Genomic DNA, 26,183 nt, shown 5'->3' on the forward strand with positions numbered 1-26,183 from the left:
TTGACTAGTTGCTCTACTGAGTTATTAGATTTCTTTTAATTGATTATTCCTAAAATTTTCATTGTTTTTTAAAATACCCTTAGACCTAAAGTTTTCTACACACTATTTCAAATAGGTCCTTTGAAAGCAGTTTATGAATCATCTCTTCTTACGGACTCTGCACTTTCTCCTCTGTTCTCATGGAAAGAACTGTGAACCACTGCTCCAGAGAGGGGGACAGAATAGTGATCTGCTTCTCTGACAATCTTTCTTATTAGCTGGTAAAGGATGTTAGTCTCTGGTCTTCTCAGGTTGTCATCCCTACAAATGAGTTGAGGCAAATGCAATGAGTACCTCTATATTCATAGGATATTATGCCTGGTATAGAGCTTCAGTCCTATGAGTGCATTGAGGAAGGGTGTGCTTTATGTCTCAGTCACATTGCCAGAAATTTAGCTTCTGCAGCTGGAAGCCATGAGGGATAAAGCTGGTAGCTTACCTTCCCTTGTATCCTGTCATTGGGTGCTGATGGGAGAGGGTGACCTGTGTTTGTGTGTGTGTGTGTGTGTGTATGTATGTGTGTGTGTGTGTGTGTGTGTGTGTGTGTGAGAGAGAGAGAGAGAGAGAGAGAGAGAGAGAGAGAGAGAAAGAGAGAGACATTCCATCAGAATGGAGTTTCCATCATGCTGAATTAGGTGATTGATGCAGGAGAGAGAGGGTTGTAGCCAGAGTACCTAACCCTCTTCTTGAGATTTAGTAAATTTTCTTCAATGAACATCTGTTAATGTGCTATTTGCTTTTAAGACAATTTCTAGAGGTATTAGATAATTGTTTTTAAAATATTTTTAGCAGTTATAATTGTTTTCCTAGAAACAAGTTTCACAAAACTCCTCACTACACCCTTTTGAAAGTAATTGTGCCTCTCAGATTTGTTTACATAAAGTTAAAGCCAATTGTAGGAATCAAGAAGAAAAAAATAACCTTATTTTAAAAACAGATTAGATTTAAACTTGCCAGACTCAGCTAGGGTTTTACACCCTCAATGAATTCTATTGAAAACTTCTTAACTTTTCAAAATTCTTTGACTAAGTAGCCTTAGGATATTTCACAAACTTTCCCCCCTTTTCTTTTAGCATTGTGCACACTGCATTTAAATTTTTTTGCCTCCAGTTCAAAACCCTTATTTTAAGATAATCTTAGCTTCCCTCTTCATTTACATGATAGCTTGGGGCCATTCTCAAGTTTTAAACCAGAAATTTAAAATGTATTTCTTGAGGTCAGTTCATCAAAATTTATGGAGTTTCCACCCTGGGACATATATCAACTTTGTTCTGGGCGCAGTGAGAGACTAGTAAAGATGATATGATCTGTAGTCTTGAAGAGCCATTAAATTGGGATTTAGATAGCTAAGAACACACAATTATATTTTTGCACCTTGTAGGTGTGTGATTAATATTGAGATTCTTTCAGGGTAGTTGTATCTCCATCAGAGTCATTAAAGCAGTAGAAGTTGGTGGCATTTACAATTGCATCATGTGAGTTACACTGGACCCCTCAATAAATTCCCATACAGCCTGTCTTTTACTGCCTAATTTCTCAGGACATCACAGCCCCTCTGTTATGTTATTTATACTTTCTTGGTCTCTTTTCTACAGTGATGTCATACCATATTTCATTGCACTACCATTGGTTCTCCTCTTACATTAGTCTTTGATTTTTCTATATGTGAGATGAATACAATTTCCCAGGAAAGCAGAAATGAAATCTAGGACGGTGTATTCAAAATACCATCATGAAACTAACATACACAGTAGAAATCTGTATGCCTACTTGAACCCTCAGGTTAGTTCATGAATTGTTAAAACCTCTGATTCTTTTCTTGGCCATCTTCTTGACACTCCTGAAAAATTTCTGGTTTGCAACTAGACCTCCTTGCAGGACTTGTCTCTTCTTTTAACTTTTATATCATGCAGATTATTAACTCCACAACCCAGTCCTCCCCTCTATTCATTCCATTGGAAGGTCCCTGTTTGTGGTAGGTTCTGGGTCTTCTCTATTACTGAAATCATTTACTTGACTTTAAGGGAATTTTGAAGTCTCATGAAAGGGAAAAATATGAAAACAAACAAATGTAATAATTTAGTGTTACACTTAAATTTTTTTAAAAAATATGTAGAATACCCAGAGGACTCAAAGACTGATTCTCATCTCTGCAAGGCAGTAAAAAAAAGTCAGAAGAAACTTTATGATAAAGAAGTGATAATTAATCTAAGCTATGCATATACATTATTGTGAGACTGGATTAGACAAGAATTGAAGAGGAAAGGCATGCTGGGTACAGTGAAGATCCACACAAACAGACTCAGTTTTCATTGTTGGTCTTTTACCTTCCTTTGTGAAGAGTCAAAAAAGAAGCTATATTTTCCTCAATTATTATGTTCTCCCATATTTTCTGTCTGCCCTCTTCAATTCTCCTGGTGCCAACCTCTTTGATAACAATGAGTAGCATAACATGCAGCTAGCACAGCATCTAGCACACTTACTAGGCCCTTAAAAATAAGTTGAATGCATGAATGATAAATCCATAGATCATTATCCAGTTTAAGAGAAGTTTTTTACTCTGGAAACTAGTGCCGAGTATCCTTGGTATAATGACACCAGCCACTGTGTCTGGGCTTCTAGCTTTTCTTTTAAAAATTCTTATGTTAAAACCCTAGAGAGAAAGGCCAGGCTTGACTGAAACTTTCACTGGAAGCAACAAAAGAGATGTACAGATTCTTAAGAGGTAAATTGTGAACTAAAATTTGGCCTATGATTTTATTGTGCTTAATTTTTATTTTATTTAATTGATTTTATTTTTTTTAAATACATGACAGTGGAATGCATTACAATTCTTATTATACATATAGAGCACAATGTTTCATATCTTTGTATATAAAGTATGTTCACACCAATTCATGTCTTTATATATGTACTTTTTTTGTATTATATAAAGTAGGTTGACACCCAATTCGTGTTTTCATACATGAACTTTGGATAATTATGTCCATCATATTGTGCTTAATTTTAAAAAATTACATTCTTCAATCTATATCATTCATAAGTAGGTGAACATAGAATAGTTCAAGTATCCACATTCACCTCGACAATCTTTCTATTTAAAAAAAAATAGAGGATATTACTTACTCCTACTTTAACAAACAGTGAAAAAGTACCAGATTTGGTCCTTCATTTCCTCTCAACTATCAACTTCTATTTAATGAGTTAGAATCTTCCAGTCATTCTGTGATATGCCTTCCCCTGGTTTATCCCTTTAATAGTATTCTGTGCCATTTCCTAGGCTTGGCGGAAGAGGTGGGTGAGAGACCAGAAATTCTGCAGCTCTGTTCCCCGCTCCCACCCTCTGCTTTACTCTGCCTGGTCCATTTGGTCTCCAATAGTGTACCACACAAAGGTGTACAAACGATTATTCCCTAGGTCAAAACTCAAAGCACCTTTGACTTTAAACCCTCCACCAGGATGTCCCTAGCAGGCACAGCCTTAGTGCCTACCAGGAGAGGACCTTTTGGGAAAGCTCTTCCTCTCTTCATGGGATCCACTACTTCTCACTGACCACCTGCTCCTGATTCAACATATTTAGTCCAGTGTTGTTCCCTTTATGCCCAACTCTCAACTGCAGGTCTTCTGGGACATACACACACACAGCTGTCTCCCAGGGACCAAAAGCTAATTATCAGAGATATTGCAGACTAACACCTTAAGGAGGAAGGAGTTAATTTTCTAACTACCACATAATTTGCAAGGCAAGGCTCTCTCAGGCAGTCTGGGCATCCTATTATTATGCAAAAAATAATATATATATATAATTCTCTTCCTCCCTGCTGTCCCCACCTTTTTCCTCCTCCCCATCCAATTTTAAATTACATTCTCTAAGCATTCTGGGAATCAGAAAGGGGGCTATTGTGGGGCCTTATACTCATCTCTGGCTCTTCAACAATGAGATGCTTTGCTATTGCGGTTCCATTAAGGAATAGATTAACTCCTTATCTAAGAGTCCACTTTACCCTCAATTTCCAACTAGGCAGGAGGGCAGGCAATGGATTAATCTTCCCCTCACATAAGTATAGGTAATTGATGACCTGGGTGCTCAATGGTCAGGTCACATGGTCTGACAAATGATTTCTTTTTTTCTGAGTCATGATTCACTTTCATTAAGTCTTACAAAAGTATGAAAATCAAACTGGATTTAAGCATTTTATGCAGCATTTAACGAATCACCTTTCTTAAAGAAAAGGAAAAAACAATTACATAAATTCTGTCTAGAAAATTCAGCCAGCATGGTCACCGTGGCTTTCTGATCTATACTCGAGTTAATTATGAAAAATGTTCAAGTACTTAAAGAAATCTTAAAAAGAAAAATCTTGAACATCTCAGCCATGTATCCTGGTGAGGCTAAAATTGGGCAAAGGCAGAGCTGAATGCCAAATGATAATTTCTGCTAAATAATTCAGGCCATGTGAACTCTGATATTTTACTTACTTTAATGAGTATAATGGGTGCAATTAGAGACTGCTTTTCCTCACGGTGCCAGACACAATGTGCTTTCGCCTAATTGTGGGCTCCATCCCCCGCCCTGTTTTTCCAGGTAACTCACACCTGCAAAGTTTTCCTGTAATTCCAGCATCTGGCTTTAGTAGTCACAAAATCAATGTATTTCAAAATCGTAAGTTTTTATCATGGAGAACGAAAGAGGCTTCAGACTAAAAAATAGATTTATTCTATAAGGTAGTCTGTGATCAATCTCATTTGCAGGAAAAAGAGATCGTAGAATGTGGGTTTCTTCTGACATTGTTCTTTTTCTCCTCCCCACACAGGGAAGTGATGATGATATGGTGGATAAGAATAAGTGCTGCACACTGTGTAACATGTCTTTTACCTCAGCGGTGGTGGCTGACTCCCATTATCAAGGCAAAATCCACGCCAAAAGGTTAAAACTGTTGCTAGGAGAGAAAACACCATTGAAGACTACAGGTATGCATTTGGACAACCATTCTGGGGAGACACTGACGACCAAGCACTGCATCGATGATGTGAATCATGTTCCCTCTTTAGAGGCAGCTGCCGGCTTCAGGGTCCTAATGGTAGATGCCATTCAAAACCCAAAATGATAGGTGGATGGCCCCAACAGACCTTGCTGTCCTAAGACCATTTCAGGTGCTCATTCTACCAACCTTGTTCCTTCAGATTGGTTATTTGGCCACTCACATCTACCAAAAAGCTGTTTATATTCTGCAAGATATATTATATATTATATAAAATTTTGTAGCTATTTTCTTCAGTCTGCAGTCAGCATGGATAATACATGGTGTATAGTGTATAATAATTAGATCCCCTACCAATATCTGTATGAAGAATATAATGCTGTTTTTACTTCACGGGGAAAGTGGTAGAGAGGAAAACCAGTCTTTAAAACCACTTTAGTTTGCAGAGAACTGAATCTTTGTATGGCATTCCAATATCTTGGTAGGGGATCCTGTGACTCAAGCCTATTAGCTTTCACAAATAAAGCTTAAATATTGGTAATACATTACTTGATCTCATTGCTTCACTAAAAAAATTTTCTTCAGAGGTCTATCAAATTATGGAACTAAAATGTTGTTATAAATTAATAAACTTAGACTCTTTGAACAAGTTTATATTGTGATGAAAATGTTACTAGACTGGGTTATAATCCCAAGAAGTTGGGAGTATTTTTCATGGTGTCTACTCTTTCAATGCAATTAAAACTTAGCAGTGCATTTTATCTTGCTGTCTAATGAATCGTGCATAAATCGTGGGTGTAATTATTTTTTAAATGGTATTTTGGAAATTGGAGAGAGTCTAAAACAATGCTGGGCTTTGATCTTCACCAGTGTTTTTCTTAAGAAAATGTCTTCTTTTACCAAGAGAATAGCAAAGGATCCTTTCGCTATATTTTTCTACTTAGTTTAACTAAAGAGCATTGTTTTCATAGAGGTGGCTGTGACATTCAGGAATAGGATGGGGTTGTAAAACACGTGAAATCTGGAGACAAGCTCAGCTTGTTTTGGAATACGCTGTGTGGTTTGGCATTTGATGAGCAGCCACTCAGTTGAAACTCCTGATTCTTGCTCTCTGAAAGGTTGGATATTCACCTTGTAACCTACTCCTCATGAAATTTCTTAAAATAGACATCTCAAAGAAACACTTGCTGGAAAATTTTTACCTGTTTTCCATGAAAAAGTAACTATCTCATTTGTTCTCTCTGCCTAAGCAGAGTACTGCTGTTAAATTTAATTCTGGAGGTAGCCATGGAAGAAGAGAGGCTGTATCTTTGTTTATCACATTGATTAGCAAAAGGGAGAGTTATTATTTCTGTAAAAAAATATCTCAAGCAAAAATAGCTCATTGTGAATTTAAATACATCCTCAAGACAACCAAGCACCAGATTGTTTCCCCTGAATTCAAATACCCTTAGAGCTGGTACATATAAATCAGGGGTGATTTATTAGTTGTCATTAGTGTATGCCAAAGAAAAAAGCAGGAACATTTCAAGTACAGCCTTAACTTAATGGTTTAGTCCTAGCTGTCCATGGTGCTGACCTAGTCCTCACTGTTGGCAAAAATCAGGGTCTGATTAGGCAAGAGGGGAATGGGGGCAGGGAGTGGGTATGTAGTATCAACATCTTATAACTTGGGTTGGGGGAAAAAACATTTGTCATGTTCTGGAATCTCTCTTTTTCATCTAGCTCACATCCCCTTTTTTCAGTATGTCCTCTCATTTATTCCCCTCTGAAGCTGCTTTGAGCAGAAAGAATCATGGAAAATAGCAACCTCAGATAGAATTGGAGATCCTTGGAAGCAATAGTGGTCCCTAGGCTTGGGTTGGTGTCAACCCAACTGCTAACAGGGAGTCAAGAAAGCCACTCATTCTGCTAGAGGGCAGTCAGCCATTAGAAACAAGGGCAAACAGAGGCAGACATTGGGAGGTATGGCACAGGTTAAAGCCATGAGGACTAACAGGAGTGTGGAACCTAAGAATGGAGTTTATGAGTACAGAGAACATGCTTACTGGCATGAAGGAAGTCTGGGAGGTGGTAGCAGGAACTTGGATGCTGTCCTAGGGTCCTGAGAAAAGGAAAAAGTGAAGGCTATAAAGAATATAGCAGAATATCATCACTTAAGAGAAAGGCATTGTGCTGAAAACCAGCTATAGGGAACAAATCAGAAACCTGGGTCCCAGATGTGGCAAGATTGAAATGTGATATCAAGCATAAATTCAGTTATTACAAGTATAGAGCAAGGACTAAGAGGCACCAGAAAAGAATACCCAAACTATGAGCTCCTTGAGCTGCCAAGTATAGCTCATTTAACTCCTTGGATGGAGTAAATATTGCCTTATTTCCTTTTTTTTTTGTGCAGTCAAACCCAGCAATAGCCACTGAAGGATGTCATACTTCAGTCTTTGGCTGCCCTGTGCACATCTAGGAAATGCTCTGCCTAATCAAGTAGGTTGGTTTGAAATTGCATCTGTAATAGAGACATAGGGTGAAAAATAACATAAAACCCAGCTCAATCAAGATTCCAGTAAGAAGTCAGTCCCTTGCTCAGGATGCTGCTTAAGCTGCTTTTCCATGGATGGCAGGCTCTTGAACTATAGTGATTTCTGGATAGGAATCATTGAAGCACAACTCAGTGTTTCTTCTAACTACTCCATCTGATGAAGTGAGCCACTGGGACCTGTGAATCACTACCTTTACTCCACCTCAAGCTGGTCTAGCACATTGACCATGTGTCAACTGGATGTCCTGCAGGATCAATTGGAATTTGAGTTGCCTCTCCTGATAGGTGCATATTTACTAATATTTCTGAAATGTTTGGCAGGGCCACTGATACACAAACCTGTTTCAGTTCTTCTTGGCTAGTGTTTCAGAGTCTCCAACCTATTTCATGTTTTCCTGGATCCTGTAGTGAAGATGAAAGCACTAGACCTAACATGAGCTCCCAGGGGCAACTGACCTCATGGTGGAGATCCTGCCCCAGACAAGCAGTGAGACTGAGGATGCTGTAGTCTTATTATGTGCAGTAGAAATTAGGGAAGCCACTCTGTGAGAAGGATCTAGGGGAGACTCAGAGGATAGAGGCCAAAACAAGTATGTATTAGTTTTCTGACACTATAACAAATAAGTAAGATAATCAACCTGTAAAGAGAAAAGGTTTATTTTGGCTCACAGTTTTGGAAATTCCAGTCCGTGACCAGGCAGACACAGTGTGTTTAGCCCTTTAGTGGTGGGAGGTGGGAAACAGAACATCATGGCAGCAATAGAGTAGAACTACTCTTCTCATCCTTGGGAAGATAAGGAAGATAAAGGAACTGGAGTCCCACTCTGCCCTTAAAGGGCTCACATCCAGTGGTCCAAAGACTTCTCCCTAAACCTCACTTTAAAAAAGTCCCACCACCTTCCTAGTGGCATGGGCTGAGAATCAACAATTTAACACATGGGTCTTTGGGGGACATTGAAGATCCAAACTTCAAAAGAACAATATGAAAATTCTCTTATTAGAGGAAGAATAAAGGAAACAGGTTGTTTAGCATGGAAGAGATCATTTGGGGCAAGTGTTTGGAGAGTTGTCATAAGAAGAGAGATAATCAGTGTGTGTGTGTGTGTGTGTGTGTATGTGTGTGTGGTGTGTGGTGTGTGTGTGTGCGAATATGTTTGTACACATACATGTGTGCTTAGATGCAACAGATGTAACTAGTGAGTTGGTAATATGAAGATGGGTTGGTAAAATGAATTCCGGGAATTAGGTAAGAGCTTAAAATAGAATAGAGTTTACTAATGTTGATATGCTTATATTGGGAGGTGTTGCTGCAGAGGCTGGCTGGCCGGCCACTCAGCAGGGCAGTTTCAGCTAGGACTCTAGCATCAGTCAGTGTCTAGCATAGATGACATTTAAAGTCCTTCAAGCCTGGGATTCTCAGCCAGATGCTATCTATAAGCCAGACCCACTGACATGATATAGCAGATGAGACTACTGGCCTGGGAGTCAGGAAATGTGAACTCAGGCCCAGCTCTACCCATATTAGTTGTGTACTCCTTGATAGGTCCATTATCCTTTCCAATTTCTGTTTCCTTATATGTCATTTCCTTTTAATGCTTTGTATGTGTCTCAGAGGCTCCCATACAGTTGACATGAGGGAGTGGCCTCCCTCCCTTTTTCTGATTTCCTGTTAAAATGTTTGGGTGGGTTTGCTCACATCCTACCTTGACTATACCACAGGGGAAGACAGGAATCTAGTGCTACATGGCAGAAATGGGAAATGGGTGGTACACAAATAGAAATGGGCGGGCGGGAAACCAGATGTGAATAGAGGGTAAGTTGGAGGGTAGGAGAAATGGGCCAAGCCTCCAAGAGGCAGGACACGAGGCTATGCATTGTGCCTGGGGCTTTGTTCAAGGGCCAAGGAAGAAGTCATTAAATATGTTGGCCTGGCTTGGACGTCCAGAGTGTGGACTAGCTGATGCCAGAGATTCAAGGAGGAGGAGCCATAGTCAGTGCAGAGTCTGTGGGGTTGGTGAAAAAGATGAGTCATGACGTTGGAAGAACAAAGTAAGATAAGGGTGAGAGTAAATCTGGAGTCTGGGGAGGCAAGCTGAGTTGGGAATACAGAGGGTATCAAGTGTGGAAGATGGGAGTGGGACAGGGCAAACACAGAGCTGGGCTATTCTTCCAAACCTATGTTTTTTTTAAAGTGGCCTCAGTTGCCCTAGTCTCATGTGATGTTGAGCAGCTCTTGCACCAAGTTCCATAAATGCTCATGGCTTCAAGACTGATGCTTCTAGGAGTGGCTGCAAGAAGTAGTCATATCTGGCTCTGGATGGAGCTCCTCGCTGATTGTAGCATCAACCAGCTCCAGTCCCACAAGATTTTCTGGTCAAAGATAGTACATGCTGCATTCAGCCTGGGACCTTCTATTGGCAACTGACCCACCCAGCATGCTAGAAGAGAAAATGCCCACTCTAAAGGATAGATTCAGCTTCTTTATGAAAGTTGATTTTTTTTTAATCTGGTGCCTGCCTTCAGAGAGTTCATACTTTAGAGATTTCGTTTCATAATGTTCTTAGTCTAGTTTCTCCCAGCAAACACCCTATTTCCTATAAGGAATGGAAAAGGTGAATAAGATGATCCTTGCTGCCAGTGTCCTGGGAATATAAGGTTGAATAAGATGTCCCTCACCTCCCCATGTAATAGAAGGGGACTTATGCATCCAATGATTATAAATACTGAACCAGGAAGATCTATAAATACAATAGGATAGTGAGGATGGGAAACATAATTGCAGTTGGAGAGTTTGGATTAGAATTTATGAAGGGGCCAATTTAAATAAGACCTTAACAAATGGGAGATTTGTTGGGACGTCTCCTTTTCTAAGTAATTTTATATCTAGATGTAATAGGTATAGTAATCCTATATCTAGATCAGGGTTTCCAACCCTAGTAACATAGACTGGACACTTTGTTGGGTAGAAGGGGAGGCTTCTCTGTGCATTATAGGGTGTTTAGCAGTATCCCTAGCCTCTACCCAGTAGACGTCAGAAGCACACCTCCAATTATGACAATAAATATATCTCTAGACATTGACAAATATTTCTTGGTGGAAAAATTGGCACTAGTTGAGAACTATTGATCTAGATGAAGGGTTAATAAACTATGGCCTGAGGACCACACTTGGTCTGCTGCCTGTTTTTTACAGTTTGCAAGACAATAAAGGTTTTTAAGCAATCAAATAAAAATAAGAATATTTAGTGACATGGGAATTGGAAGTGAAATTCAAATTTCAGTATGTATAAAGTCTTATTGAAAGATTTCCACGCTCATTTCTGAACACAATATCTATGGCGGCTTTTGTGTGTGTGGCAAAGTTGAATGACTATGACAGGTAGAATAAAGACCACAAGATGTGAAACATTTGCTATAGATCCTTTACATAAAGCGTTTGCTGATGCCAGATCTAAGTAATGAAATGGTGTGGATTGAGATGGTTGAGGAGAGAGTGGTGGCAATAAAAGTCTGTGTATCAAAGTGGAAGCAGCCTCCAGGCCATGCATGATCAAGAAGCTTGGACTATCAAGTAGTGACTAGGATGTGAAAGTTAGAGGAATGGCCCCTGGGGAAAGAACAGAGAATGAGGGGATGCCAGTGGCTTCCCCTTGTAAGGAGGAAGGAGGTTCTGCTGAGATGCTACAAAACCTCAGTGATAGCAAATCCACTAAGTCTAAAATTCAGATATTCCTGACAACTAAAAAGATAAAATCATAATCAGATTTTGCCAAAACCTCTATTATGCTTATACCTCCTGACATTTAAATCTTATTTAAAATCTAAGGTACATTTTGTTTAGTGTCCTGGGGCTGCTGCAAAAGATTACCCATGAATTTCAAATAAACCGATAAACAAGATGCTTAAAATAACATAAATTCACTCTGTCATAGGTTTGAAGGCTGGAAGTCTGAAATCAAGGTATGCACAGGGCTGTGCTCCATCTGTAGTCTTGGGGAGAGATCCTTCCTTGACTCCTCCTGCCTTCTGGTGGCTCCTTGGCATCCCTAGGGGTTTTAGCTGTGTCACTCCAATTTCTGCTGTCAGGGATTATCACATAGCCTTCTTCACCGAGTCTGTGTCCTCTCCTTTTCGAAAGATACCAGGAACTGCATTTGGGTCTCACTCCAATCCAATAGGATCCATCCTAGTTCAACTAATGACATCTGTAGAGACTCAATTCCAAATAAAAAGTTCTTAGATTCTGAGAAGACATGAAATTGGGGCTGGGGGAGGGGCAGGCAGTATTTAATCCAGTACACAAGTCAATTCCATTTAATTGATGGCAGCTGACAAGATCATAGGCCCTTGATATTACATTTGATGACTAGTGACCCCCTAATTTTTATAATAAACTCATAATCAAGATAATTAGAATAAGAATAAAACTTAATATTCACTCAAAATCTGGAAGACAATATTTTTTGAAGAGAATATGATTGAGGAAATCCAAAACAGAAAAAAAAAATTCTATTATGTATTCCCTATGTTCTACCATTAATCACAGTGAAAATTTAAGGTTATGCATAACCGGGATGATTGGGTATCCTTATAGGACTAATAAGAAAATCCACTTGTGTTTGTGGCAAGACATTACTTATCTGAAACCCATTTGCTTCCTACCCCATACATTCACCTGCTTTTGAGTAGATGCAATGTGTATTACTTTAAGAACAGACTACAAGATGGAAGAGGACTGTTCAACCTACATTAGACTTTGTAAGAACAAGAAATAAGCCTTTATGGTGGTACTGTGGGGTTGTATGTTATTATTACAGAAAAGCCTAATCTATCCTGGTTGATACATTGTCCCTTAAAGTTCCTGTTTCACCTGTAAGCTTTTATTAAATACATCTATCATTCATAGCAAAAATGGATATTGTGCACAATCATTTATATAATCCCCAGACATCATTAGCTTGACAAGTAATGACATTAAGGTTAGCAATAACCTATCTTTCATTTGTGACCCTTCCATGTTTGAAGTTGCTGTAGCTAAATGTCTGTCTTAACAAAGCTAGAAGATGTATGGAGAGCTGTCCTGAGGGGTGCAGGGACCCTGGTATTATCTCTTCCATTCATGGCTGCACTTCTTGGCACAGAGTAGACATTTAATAAATATTTGTTAGATGAATTAAAAATTAGAAGCATACATTAGGTTAATAACAAGCATTTAAATGTCTATGGCTTTTTTTTTTCAACTGAATAACCTTGGTTATTTAAATTTCATAGTCAAAGATAGTGATTTTCCAATATGGCACAAAGTACCCTGTTTGTCCACTTGTTTGATTTGACCATTATCCTCTTATGGTAAAATAGGTGACATACAGAATAATGTGGAGCACAAACATAGCCTCTAAAATCAGACCCAGCTTAAAGTCTGATTATACCCATGTGACCTTGCACAAGTTGTTTTCAATTTCTTATTGGTAAGCTTATAGAAATACACTATAATAAAAAGGTATATACTGTTTACATATGTGTGTAATGCTTAATCTAATGCCTATCACACAATTAGTATAGAATGAATATATTATCATATGTAAATATGGGTGTATACACACATACACTGTCAATCTTCATTATTTGAGGATTTTATGTTTGTAAATTTACCTGTTCACTGAAATAGAAGTCTGTAACTTCCAAAGCAATACTTGCAGCACTTTTGCAGTCATACCCATATATGTACAAAATTGTGAAAAACTGGAGTCATACCTTTGAGCACAGTCCCAACGAGGCTGAACAAGGCAACTCTCTGCCTTTGTATTTCTGCTGTCATGTTGTAAATGAGTGTCCTTTTTGCAGTCTGTGTAGTGCCATGATTTTTTGCAATGTTTATGATTTTGTTGGTAATTTTAAATGTCAAAGTCACCTGCAAGGGTTGTGCTGAAGTGCTATCTAGTGTTACTGAGTGCAAGAAAGCTGTGGTATGCCTTATGCGTAAAAGACATATAATAGTTGAGCATCTTTCAGGCATAAGTTATATAGTGCCTCTACCATGAGTTCAATGTTAATGAATTGACCATTCATATTAAGCAAAGTATCTTTAAAGAGAAACACACATGAAACAAGATTATAAATTGATGGATTGATCAAAATGTTGTGACCACAGCCTCCTAGGAACCTATCCCTATGTTTGCCCTGTTAGCCATTATTCACTATGCACAAATCCAGCATTTCTAGCAACTTTACAGAACATAAATACAATGAATAATGAGAATTGGCTGTGTACAGCAAAAATTATATTAATTGCTTTAAAAATTAAGCTTCAAAAATTTTCTGTTCATGACTCAGCAATGAAATTAAAATACATGATATTTTAAATATCCTGGTGCTAAAACTATATGTACTTGAGTGTATCAAATATAGCTTAATAATAAAACCAATAACCCAAACTGATAATTGTAAAGATATTGCATCAGAAACATCATGCTTTTGTTTCATTTAAATCTTCATAAAAAGCATGAAGGATGAAATATTATTATATCCATTTTACTGATGAAGAAATGAGACCCTGTGGAGTAAGTAACTTTCCTGATGATGCACAGTAAAATACTTAATTGGAAATCAATGTCAGGACCTAGGATTGCTGATTCCAGGACTTTTCTTTGATCTCTTGTCATAAATGATGTTTCAGGTAGTTTTTGCTCACTTCCTAACAGAGTAATTCAAACTCCAATGCTCTCACCCAGATGATTGGGAGCAAGAAAGCAGCAAAAACAGGTATTTATAATCTTTAAATCAAATATTTTTGATTGGCAGGGATTATGAACAATTTGGGAACCGGAACAAATAAGCAATGATCTTCTCCACTCTGCTTGTGTTGTGCGTGAGTGTGTTTACCACACATTCCTCGTCGGAAACCTTGTTGGTTATCTTTTTCTTTCCTTATTTCCTGTTGAAAAGGAGAGAGACAGAGCTTCAGAACTTTTCCATAAATTTCCATGCCAGACACAGACTTGCTTATTTGAGTTCTCTGTTGAATGAATAAAGATCAGGGTATTCTAGATCTGTTTGAAAGTTACATAAATTCAAATTTTGAATAATGTATGCACTCCAGGTTCAATCAGCACCTCCTATTTGCATATAAGAACATCACCATAGCACTTCTATCATCAGAATCAGGTTATTTGGTTTGCCTGGTGTAATCTGTCTAGATACTTGTTTTAATAGATGCAAACAATAGTTTGTCAAACAGGCAAATGTTCATTGCAGTGCATTTTTTCTTAAATTAGGAAAGCTGGTAGGTTCTGAGGTATCATCTCTAGATCAATGCATTACTTCCAAGGATGGCATTGGCCTTTCTGTACTTATAAATACAAGAAATAGATTTGTAGAATTGCAGACCTGGAAGCAGCTTAACGATCTTTATTTCAACCATCTTATTTTCCCTCAGAAGGAACTGATGCTCAGAGGGGTGAAATCATTTGCCCAAGGTGATGCAATTGCTTAATGGCAATCACATTTCTCTTCCCTTGCAGTAACTTTTTCATGGTGTTACTTGGGCTGGAGAAATTCTGCCTGATGTGTCCATTGTCTACTCTATAGTGAATAGGGCTTGCCTGGATTGGCATGTGAGATGGGCTGAATTCTTTTGGTCATGACTTTTGTGCAACTGGGTCATAGGGAGCTTAGAACAAAGATTAAATCAAGACTTCTGTGTTCTTGTTTTATGTTTTGTGATTAATGAAATGAAATCAATGACCAGATAGGATTTAGAATTTTACCAGTGAGTCTACTGCCTAGGTAATCTTCATAAATCCTTTTAGGTACTATTAAGTCATTTTCTTTCTTGGGGATCTCACATTGGTATATGACATTGATGGTTTCGGCAGCATGTAGAATGCGGTTTTACTTGTATTCCAAAAGGTATTCTTTAACACAATTTTATGAGGGAATATGATAGAACAGCCATCAATTTCTTGTGTTATTCTGACACTGTCAACAGGAGACAAGGTTAAGACTTGGAAGTCACACAAAATACGTTTCTATTCAGAGGAAACTGGGAGTGAGTTTCTGGTAAGAAATCATAAATCATCTAGTAAAAATAAGAATCATAAAAGTGTTGTATCTATGAAATTGAGAAGTCACTCAGAAGGAAGCATTATACCTGAAATAATTGGTAGTAAATGTCCCAAACTATATTCTCACCCTTTAAATATATCTATATATTTTATCTATCAGCTACAAAATTCTTAATACTAAGTTTGGTTTCATAATCAGATAGTATTCATTGCTGGTTACTACATGGATCTTGAGTGCAATAAATATCACATTTCTTTATATTTTAAAAATGAATTGAAATTGTCCTCTGACCATAAAAGTCACTGAGAAAGCCAACCCCATTCCTTTACTGGGATTCTCTCTCCCTTTTTAGAGCCACACAGGAATTAAGGGTGTGTGGATATCCTCAAGGAGGTCCCTCTGCCTTGGGGCTCTGGCTACCTTGTGATCACCAATAATGCCATTGTGTACTGGGCCTCCACAGGCTGATGGTCAAGCTTTGAGTCTTCCTCAGAAGTGGGTCTCACTCACCTGATTTCCTATGAAGACTGATGTGGTCCAGTCCTTGCAGATCAGTGATTTCCACAGATGTTGTCATACCTTCTGCACCAAGCTAGCTTATGGGAAAATAGACCAAGGCCCCATTGAAAGCATTCCTGGGGAGGTACTACCACCTGAGACACACTGTTTTCATGCTGCCTGAATCTCTATCCATACTCGCAATCCTACTTTTTCCTGGTCCTGAAGAAGCCAATTGCTTTTCTGACATCAGGCATCACCCCTCCCCCCCATATACCCCACTGTTTGACATTCAGATCCCTTTGCCTTTCAAACAACCCAAAGCAAATGCATCTGTTCACTCTCTCCTGGGGACAGGGAAGACCAGACCTCAGGCTTAGCTATCATTTAGCAATGCAATGAAAGAACACCTCTCATTTTTATGAAGTGAGTCTACAAAAAAATGACAATTCATTTCTCAACAGGCTACTCTGCTATATAAATTGTCATGCAACAGACACCTCACAAGTTTACTTAACTGAAACCAGGAAGATGAAATTTCATGCTCTCTTTTACTCAAATGTCAGCCTTTAAAGAAGTTGCTTCTCTGGTGGAGGATTTCCTGCTAAGTGATTTTCAATTGTCTGTTGAGCACACAGGAGTTGCTGGCTCTAAATGAAAATTTACCTATTTTTCAAGAGTGGTTTTGGCCACCTTGAAGGACTATGAATTACAAAGTAGAGATTAAAGGGACCCAACTAAGCCTCTGCAATCCCTTTTGGAGGCAATAAATCTTATTGCTAGTGATAGGAGCTTAGATGGGATCTGGAAATGCTAAGCACAGTTCTCAAACCTGGGAAGATAGGAGGTCTTGGGAAGCCCAGTGCTCTGTCATTTGAAGGAGTGGTTGCTAATCTATTGCCACCTGTTGAGATCACTTAACTGAGAAGCAGGAGACTGGGGTTAACAGGCTACTCATGAAATCTCCCTAAGAGTAGATCTTGATTAGCACAAACTAATCATTAGCATCTTCATGTTGCTTTTTAGCCAGTAGGGCAGATGAAATCTGCATGCCTAGACGTTTCATTTGCAGATAGTAAAACTGACATATTTAGAGAGCTGATGAGTGGGGAAGGCAAGAATTAATTCTGGAATATAAAGGAATATTTTACTCATTGATTCTTCTTAAAACAAAGGAAGGTTTTTATTTTTTTCAAAGAGAAAGATGTTTATGTATTTGAGGAATCCTGATGTGTAATATTCAAGCATTTTGCTCTCTCTTTCTCTCTTTTTTTTTTATACTGGGAAATGAACAGGGGGTGGGGAGGGGGCTCTACCACTGAATTACATCCCCTGCCCTTATTTGGTTCTAATTTGAGATGGGGTCTTGCTAAGGTTCTCATGTTGGCCTCACACTTGCCATCCTCCTGCCCCACCCTCCTGAGTTGCTGGATTACACACATGCATCACTGCACCCAGCTTCCCCAATATTTTTTCTATATGGATGTTTATATTTCATCCAGACACTGTAGAATTATATTTATTTAGAAATTCACACAATCTTGAGTTACCATTTTATCTGACTTTGCTTCAGTAAGATTCCATTTCATTCTAAGTCTTACTGTCTAGCATTAGTAGCATTTAAATGTTCTTATCCTCCCTCCTGTGGGTATAAATAATGCTGAATAATACCAGTCTCCCTCAGTTACCCATCTTGCAGGCAGTCAGCATGCCCAAACATCAGGGATCGTTAAGCTTCCTCTCTTCTGAAGGCCTCCTGTTCCAGCCTCACCCTAACTCCCGCTTTTTGGTAGTTTTGGAAAACAGCTGTACATCAAGCCAAATTCCATCATCTTCTGTGAGTCTCAAGTATTATCAAGTTGTACTTTAGCTGCTCTTCTTTTAGCTAAGTAATTCTGAATCCTTTAACCGTTACTCACATGCCTTTCCTCCTTAAGCCATCTCTCTGGCTCTCTATACTTCCTATTACTCTGCAAGACATCCTATAAGACTTTGAAAGAGTCTAAGATTTCTGTACTGATGACAAATGACCAGCTAAATGGACACCTCACTACCAGTATACCAGCTTTTCTGACTTACTTTTTACCAACCCCCACACACTACCCCCAGACTGACACCACTTTCCTATCTTTGCTAGTTCAGCCTCTGTTTCAGGATGGATGGATGACAGTGTGGGACTGTGGAAAGGACATGGAGGAGGAATTAGGAGATGTGGGTTTTGGTCTTAATATTCACAGTGCCTGGGATGCTTACAAACCAACTTTTATCAGTACTTTGAATACTCACAAAAAGGATATGAGATTGGACCACTGATCAGATTTTATTTAAAAAAACATCTCAGTGGAAAGGAAAGTAACCTCATCTAGAGTTGTGATTTGAATCTAGTTTGATTTTGTTTCAAAACCCATATTATATTCTCTGTGTCTATCAGTCTCATGATTGTTTTGAGGAACCACATAGACTTCTGTAGAATTCATGCCTCTTAATACTATAGTTTTGTGAGATTTAGATGAATATGTCCATTTGAAGATTTCAAGCTCTGTGAGGGCCAGGGTGGGTTGATGCAGAACCAGAGTTCCAGAACATATTGTTGAATGAATGAAACATCACAACTCAAATGCTTGGTAATGTCAAGGTGAAAGTGAGCCCATTTTTTTGCTGGTCCTCTGAGGGGATGGTTCCCAGCTGAAGCTGCATAGGAGAAGCAACTGCAAAGTTTTAAAATCTATCATTGCTTGCCCTGTCCCAAATGATTCACAGTTAATTAGCATGAGGTGAGACAGAAGTCATCAGTGTTTAAACCTCTCCAGCTGATTCTAATCCTGAACCAGGATTGAGAACCACTGAGTCCTCACCTAAAGCTTTCCAATTTTAGTTCACTTATGAGTCACTGAGGCTCTTGTAAAATGCAAATTTTCATCCAGTGGTTGGGGTGGGGCTGAGATTGGCATCCTTGATAAACTGACAGGTGATGTGATGTTCTTAGTCACACATAGGTAGCAGATTTTAAGCAGCTTCACTCTCACTGGCTGTTATTGGCACTCTTGTCCTAAAAATTCTTCAAAAGAAATCATCCCTGTTCTCTCTCATGCACTCACTTTTGGCTGTGCCTGCATGGCAACAATGAAGTATGTAATGTGTGACCAAGCCATAGTTAAATTAATGATTATGGGTGATACACCTGAATAATTTAGGTGCCGTGTAGGCTTCTGTTCCCCCAGGGACCGAATTAACCTAATGATTTTCCAACATTCATCTGCAGAGTCTGATCTAGCCTGAAACCTACTTCCTTATTTGCAATTATCCTTTGCTCACCAACCTTATTGTTCAATTTGAGAAGCAGTGTTATGAGGCTCTGAGCTTAAAATTTTTAAGGGCTTGGGAACTTTCTTGCTTTAGCATTTAATACTCTGGATTTTCTTGATCCAAGTGTTGGGAGGGACCTGATACAATGGGGGAAAGAAAGCAGCTCATTTCATCTCACAATCTGACCTCTGGAATTTTTGGAGTTGTTTTGAGGTTTCAGAATAGCATCAAACCTTCACTTTTATCACTATTCAAGTGGCAGTTATGTACTTAATCTTTAGATTAACTCCAGATAGATATATGCAAAATATGTGCATAGTTAATTTTCAAAGCTTTAAATACAATACACAGCTGATTTTCATAACTTGCAAACAAGGGGTTATTAAGGCCAGTGTTCCTTTTAGGGGTATATGTTTAATGAAATGCGATGTTGAGGTTAAATAGAAAAACCAGGAAATTTATTGGGGGAGGGATGTTGGCAAGGGTAGAGAAAGAGTAGGTGTACATGTGCATGAACTACTCAGAGAACAATGCCAGAAGGAACTTCCCTCAACTGATTCCAAGACTTCTGCTTCCTTCCCAGCTCAGGCCAAAAGGCTACCCTCTCACTCCCTTTCTTTCTTCAAACTTAGCTCATAATTTATCTCTGCTACACTTCTGGCACTGATCACTTTTTTCATCTTTGAGTCCTCTATAAATATTCATAGGCAATAAGAAATGATCCAGGAAGCTAACTCTCTAGTTGAATAGCTGATGCTGCTGGATAAGTAAATTGTTCCCAATCCTGAACACAGGGTACGCATTAGGTGAAATAGGAATGCTGGCAGAATTAAAAGAACTGAATCTCAGAGGCGGTGAGGGGAGTGCATTGCCCCCCTGTGCTGCTTCACTGTGTGGGAGTATGACAAGTCAGGACGGCTAAAGGATATCTTGTTAGGAATTTCCAGCAATAGTGGGGTGCTCCGGAACCTGGAGGAAGGATTTCCATCGCACGAGGATCGGCTACGGGGACTCAAACGCGAGAGGTTTGTCGCACGGAGGGTAACACTGCTTATTCAGCAAATCGCCCCGCAGCTAGAGTCTGCAGCGCGCGCTGGGAAACGAGGAGATAGCGACGCAGGGATACAGCGCTGCAGTTTCTGCCAGCCGTGCAAGCACCGTACTCAGGGCTGAATTCTGGGTTCAAGACGGGGGAAGGAAGCCGTCCATCTCGGTTCTCCACACTGGTCAGACCACAGAGGAGGCCAGCAGCCACCATGTTGGAAAGCTGACGTCACCATACCTGTTTTCGACTGACCGCAGCTCATTCAGCCATAGAACAGGTAATTTCAGGCTGCAATTCGCCTGCGGCTTGCAGACAGATTGCTAGGGTTCAGTGCCTGGGTGCTTCTTAGAACCTGATCTTATCGGAGTGAACACCAAGCGCGGGGCGGCCGAGTTCCGGCTCCCGGAACCGTCCCGGAACCGCCCTGGCCCAGGGCTGCGGAGCCTGCGGAGGCTGCTTCTTGGACCCTGCTCCTATCAGAGCATACACCAAGCACTAAGCGGCCGAATTCCGGCTCCCGGAACTGAGCCCGCGGGGACTGCTTCTTGGAGCCTACACTTATAGGAGCTTACACCGAGCACGGAGCAGCCGAGTTCCGGCTCCCGGAACTTCCCTGGCCCGGGACTAGGAGCCCGCGGAAACTGCTTCTCGGTCCGGGTCCTGCTGAGGGCTGGTCAGGACTCACCCGTTGCTTTGGTTGCCTGGCAAGGGGAACGAAATGCTGCCATTCGCATCGGATACCAACAGGGCAGAGATCTGATGTCATCAGAAAGCGGCGGAGGAGAGAACTTCATCAATACCAGTGGCAACATAAACAGTTGGTCTCCTGGTAGGGGGGGTGAGGCACAGACACCCGAGTCTCCTCAATTTGTCGTCGAGCCAGAGGGGAGGAGCCGGGCCGCTGCCAGCGTGGTGACCGCGTGACCCCAATTGGAGAGGGGGCGGAGCGGAGCCACCACCCGCACCCGCAAGGTGGGCAGACCCATGACCCAGTGGTACATGGGCGTGGTAGGAGGGGCAGGGCAGAGCCGCCGTTCGCGCTTGCAAGGTAAACAGACCTGTGACAGCCTGGCGGGTCAGGCCCAGTGGCCTGTCAGTGTGGTACACACGTCACCCCAATTTGAGTAGGGGCAGAGCAGATCCTTCTCCCACGCCCGGATCAGGCCCTGCCGGTGTGGTGGTCACGTGACCCCAAGTGGAGTGGGGGCGGAGCGGAACCGCCACCCGTGCCCGCAGGGTGAGCAGACCTGTGACCAACCTGCAGATCAGGCCCAGGGGTCCGCAGGCGTGGTAGGAGGGGCAGGGCAGATCCGCCGCCCGCGCCTCCAAGGTAGGCAGACCTGCAACAGACCGGCGGATCAGGCCCAGGAGCCTGCCGGTGTGGTACACACACCACCCTAATTGGAGTAGGGGCAGAGCAGAGTCGCCGCCCGTGCCAGGAACAGGCCCAGCGTCCTGCAGGCGGGGTAGTCACGACACCCCAATTGGAGTAGGGGCAGAGCAGAGCCTCCACCGGTGCCCGAAAGGTGGGCAGATCTGCGACCGACCAGCGGGACAGGCCCAGTGGCCTGCCGGTACGACAGACACGTCACCCCATTTGGAGTAGGGGCAGAGTAGAGCCGCCGCCCGCGCCTGCAGGGTAGGCAAACCTGCAACCGACCAGCGGATCAGGCCCGGTGGCCTGCCGGCGTGGTACACTTGTCACCCCAATTGGAGTAGCGGCAGAACAGAGCCGCCGCCAGCGCCCAGAACAGGCCCAGTGACCTGCCGGCGTGGTAGCCACGACACCCCAATTGGAATAAGGAGAGAGCAGAGCCGCCGCCCGCACCTGCAGGAAAGATACGCAAGCAGTATGAAAAGACAAGGAAAGAAAGGACCACAAGCAATGCAGGTCAACGCAACTTTAGAAGAGGTAACAGCTGCAGCAGATGGAATGTCAGATAAAGAATTCAGGATATACATGCTTCAGATGATCTGGAGTATCAAGGAAGACATTAAACAGCAAAATCAGACAATGAAAGATCACTTCGACAATGAATTACGCAAACAAATCCAGGAAGCAAAGGATCAACTATACAGGGAGATAGAGGTTATAAAAAACAAACAAACAGAAATCCTAGAAATGCAGGAAGCAATAAACCAACTTAAAAACTCATTGGAGAATACTACCAGCAGAGTAGAACACTTAGAAGATAGAACGTCAGACAATGAAGACAAAGTATTTCAACTGGAAAAGAACATAGACAGCTCAGCAAGACTGTTAAGAAACCATGAGCAGAACATCCAAGAAATATGGGATAACATTAAGAGACCAAACTTAAGAGTCATTGGGATACAGGAAGGTACAGAGCTCCAAACCAAAGGAATGAGCAGTCTATTCAATGAAATAATACGAGAAAACTTCCCAGACTTGAAGAATGAGACAGAATCCCAAATCCTAGAAGCCTACAGGACGCTGAATGTGCAAAATCATAAGAGATCCACACCTAGACACATTATAATGAAGATGCCCAACATACAGAATAAGGAGAGAATTTTAAAAGCTACAAGAGAAAGGAAGCAGATTACATTTAGGGGTAAGCCAATCAGGATAACAGCTGATCTTTCAACACAGACTCTGAAAGCTAGAAGATCCTGGAATAACATATTTCAAACACTGAAAGAAAAGGGGTTCCAACCAAGAATTGTGTATCCAGCGAAATTAAGCTTCAGGATGGAAGATGAAATTAAAACCTTCCACGATAAACAAAAGTTAAAAGAATTTGCAGCTAGAAAACCATCTCTTCAAAACATCCTCGGCAAAACATTACAGGAAGAGGAAATGGAAAATAACAATGAAAACCAACAGTGGGAGGTAGGACAGTAAAGGGGGGAAAATAATCAAAGAGGAAAACAAACCATGTTTAGTAACAGAAATAAACAAATATGGCTGGAAGAACAACCCATATCTCAATAATAACCCTAAATGTTAATGGCTTAAACTCACCAATTAAGAGACACAGGCTAGTAGAATGGATCACAAAACAAGACCCAACAATATGCTGCCTACAGGAGACGCATTTGATAGGAAAAGATATACATAGGTTGAAGGTGAAAGGTTGGGAAAAATCATATCACTCATATGGACTTCGGAAACAAGCAGGAGTGTCCATACTCATATCAAATAAAATAGATTTCAAGCCAAAGTTAATCAAAAGGGATAAAGCGGGACACTACATACTGCTTAAGGGAACCATACACCAACAAGACATAACAATCATAAATATTTATGCCCCAAACAATGGTGCAGCTATGTTCGTCAAACAAACTCTTCTCAAGTTCAAGAGTCTAATAGACCACCATACCATTATCATGGGAGACTTCAACACACCTCTCTCGCCACTGGACAGATCTTCCAAACAAAAGTTGAATAAGGAAACTATAGAACTCAATAACACTATTAATAACCTAGACCTAATTGACATATATAGAGTATACCACCCAACATCAAGCAGTTACACTTTTTTCTCAGCAGCACATGGATCCTTCTCAAAATTAGATCATATATTATGTCACAGGGCAACTCTTAGACAATATAAAGGAGTAGAGATAATACCATGCATCTTATCTGATCATAATGGAATGAAACTGAAAATCAACGATAAAAGAAGGAAGGAAAAAGCATACATCACTTGGAGAATGAACAATAGGTTACTGAATGATCAATGGGTTATAGAAGACATCAAGGAGGAAATTAAAAAATTCTTAGAGATAAATGAAAACACAGACACAACATATCGGAATCTATGGGACACATTGAAAGCAGTTCTAAGAGGAAAATTCATTGCTTGGAGTTCATTCCTTAAAAAAAGAAAAAAACCAACAAATAAATGATCTCATACTTCATCTCAAAATCCTAGAAAAAGAAGAGCAAAACAACAGCAAAAGAAGTAGAAGGCAAGAAATAATTAAAATCAGAGCTGAAATTAATGAAATCGAAACAAAAGAAACAATTGAAAAAATTGACAAAACTAAAAGTTGGTTCTTTGAAAAAATAAACAAAATCGACAGACCCTTAGCGATGCTATCGAAGAGAAGAAGAGAGAGAACTCAAATTACTAGCATACAGGATGAAAAAGGCAATATCACAACAGACACTTCAGAAATACAGAAGATAATCAAAAACTATTTTGAATCCTTATACTCCAATAAATTAGAAGATAGTGAAGGCATAGATAAATTTCTTAAGTCATATGATCTGCCCAGATTGAGTCAGGAGGATATAGACAACCTAAACAGACCAATATCAATTGAGGAAATAGAAGAAACCATCAAAAGACTACCAACTAAGAAAAGCCCAGGACCGGATGGGTATACAGCAGAATTTTACAAAACCTTTTAAAGAAGAACTAATACCAATACTTTTCAAGCTACTTCAGGAAATAGAAAAAGAGGGAGAACTTCCAAATTCATTCTATGAGGCCAACATCACCCTGATACCTAAACCAGACAAAGACACTTCAAAGAAAGTGTCGCGACCCCTTGCCCACAAGGAAGACGCAACTAGGGAATCTTCTTTCAACAGTTTATTCAGGCCCTTGATATTTCTTCTTCTCCCTCTCGGGTGCCCCTCCCAGCCTTAATAAAGCATCCCAAGCCCCAATGCAAAGCTGCCGCGTGGAACTTTCTCACAGGGTGGTGAAAAATCATGTGCCAACTTTCCCAGATAAGAAGTTGTTTGTCACAGACCACAGCGGAGCCAGCGCCATCTTGTAATGGCGACCATAATCTGCAGAAATGGCAGAAGCGGCTCACCACAGTTCCCCCTTTTCTGTTTTATTAAAACAATACAGGCGAGAGTAGAGGTCCTATCCCACTGTGCAGAAGTGGCTGCATAGTATGGCTCAGTCCCAAGGAGGGCCCTTCCCCAGATCTGAGGCCATATCAGCCGACGCCTTTTTTCGTGGGGCGGGGCGTGGACGCGTCTAACCCGCATGCAATAGGACATGCTCTCCTTGAGGTCCTCGTCAAGGATCACTCAAGTGCAGTGCCTTGCCTCGCATCCTGTATCGTGACGATGGTGGACGAAGGGGGATAGCTGAGGCTGAACTGTGGCTATTTATAATGACAAACAAGTTGACAGCACCCTGAAAGAAAGGCACGAACTTCAAGGCGATAGAAAAGCACTAGTGTGGAAACCCATCTGCGTGCAATGGCAGTAAGACCGGCAGAGTGCAAGGGCTTTCCAACACTAAGAGAATAACAAGGAAAGTCATGTCGATCCCAGTGCAATGTTATAATAACTTGGGGTGTAACGACCATGACAAAGGTTTACTGCTTAAGATGCGCAAGCCAGACTTGAGGTGAGTTGCCATTTTCTAAAGCTGCAAGAGCTTGTATGATCATAGCCTTTTCTTGTGCATGGCGAGTCTTAAGGCGACAGAGAAGCCACAAACAAAGTACAACACTGAAGCAACACATTGCACCAAAAATGCCTACTCCCACCCACTCTTTGAATAAGGAAAAAGCAGAAGATATCCAATCGGTGAATTGACCCAAAGTCACGGGATCGACACGGGTACTGTTCAAGACAGCTATCTGGGTTAGTTGAGACTGGATCATGTTTTCTGCTTCCATGGACCAGGTTCCGGATAGATACTCCCCGATGATGCAGGAGGCATTTCTGGAATCATAAAATCTGACAGAGGTTATACATAAATGTGCACGTTGAT

At 40.7% G+C, this 26,183-nt stretch overlaps 1 protein-coding gene across 2 annotated transcripts in view; it reads left to right on the forward strand.

Moving 5' to 3' along the window:
• Zmat4 (zinc finger matrin-type 4) overlaps positions 1-26,183 on the forward strand; it is a 331,242-nt gene that overhangs the window by 216,676 nt on the left and 88,383 nt on the right. For both annotated transcript variants that reach the window (XM_046443074.2, XM_058578919.1), the window contains exon 4: positions 4,854-5,010. In XM_046443074.2, coding sequence (XP_046299030.2) covers positions 4,854-5,010 — 157 coding nt within the window. The remainder of the gene's footprint in view (positions 1-4,853; positions 5,011-26,183) is intronic.

The sequence above is a fragment of the Marmota monax genome, unplaced genomic scaffold (genome assembly GCF_021218885.2).
Source record: "Marmota monax isolate L192 unplaced genomic scaffold, Marmota_monax_Labrador192_F-V1.1 WCK01_AAM20220418_F8-fsc00252, whole genome shotgun sequence".
NCBI lineage: Eukaryota > Metazoa > Chordata > Mammalia > Rodentia > Sciuridae > Marmota > Marmota monax.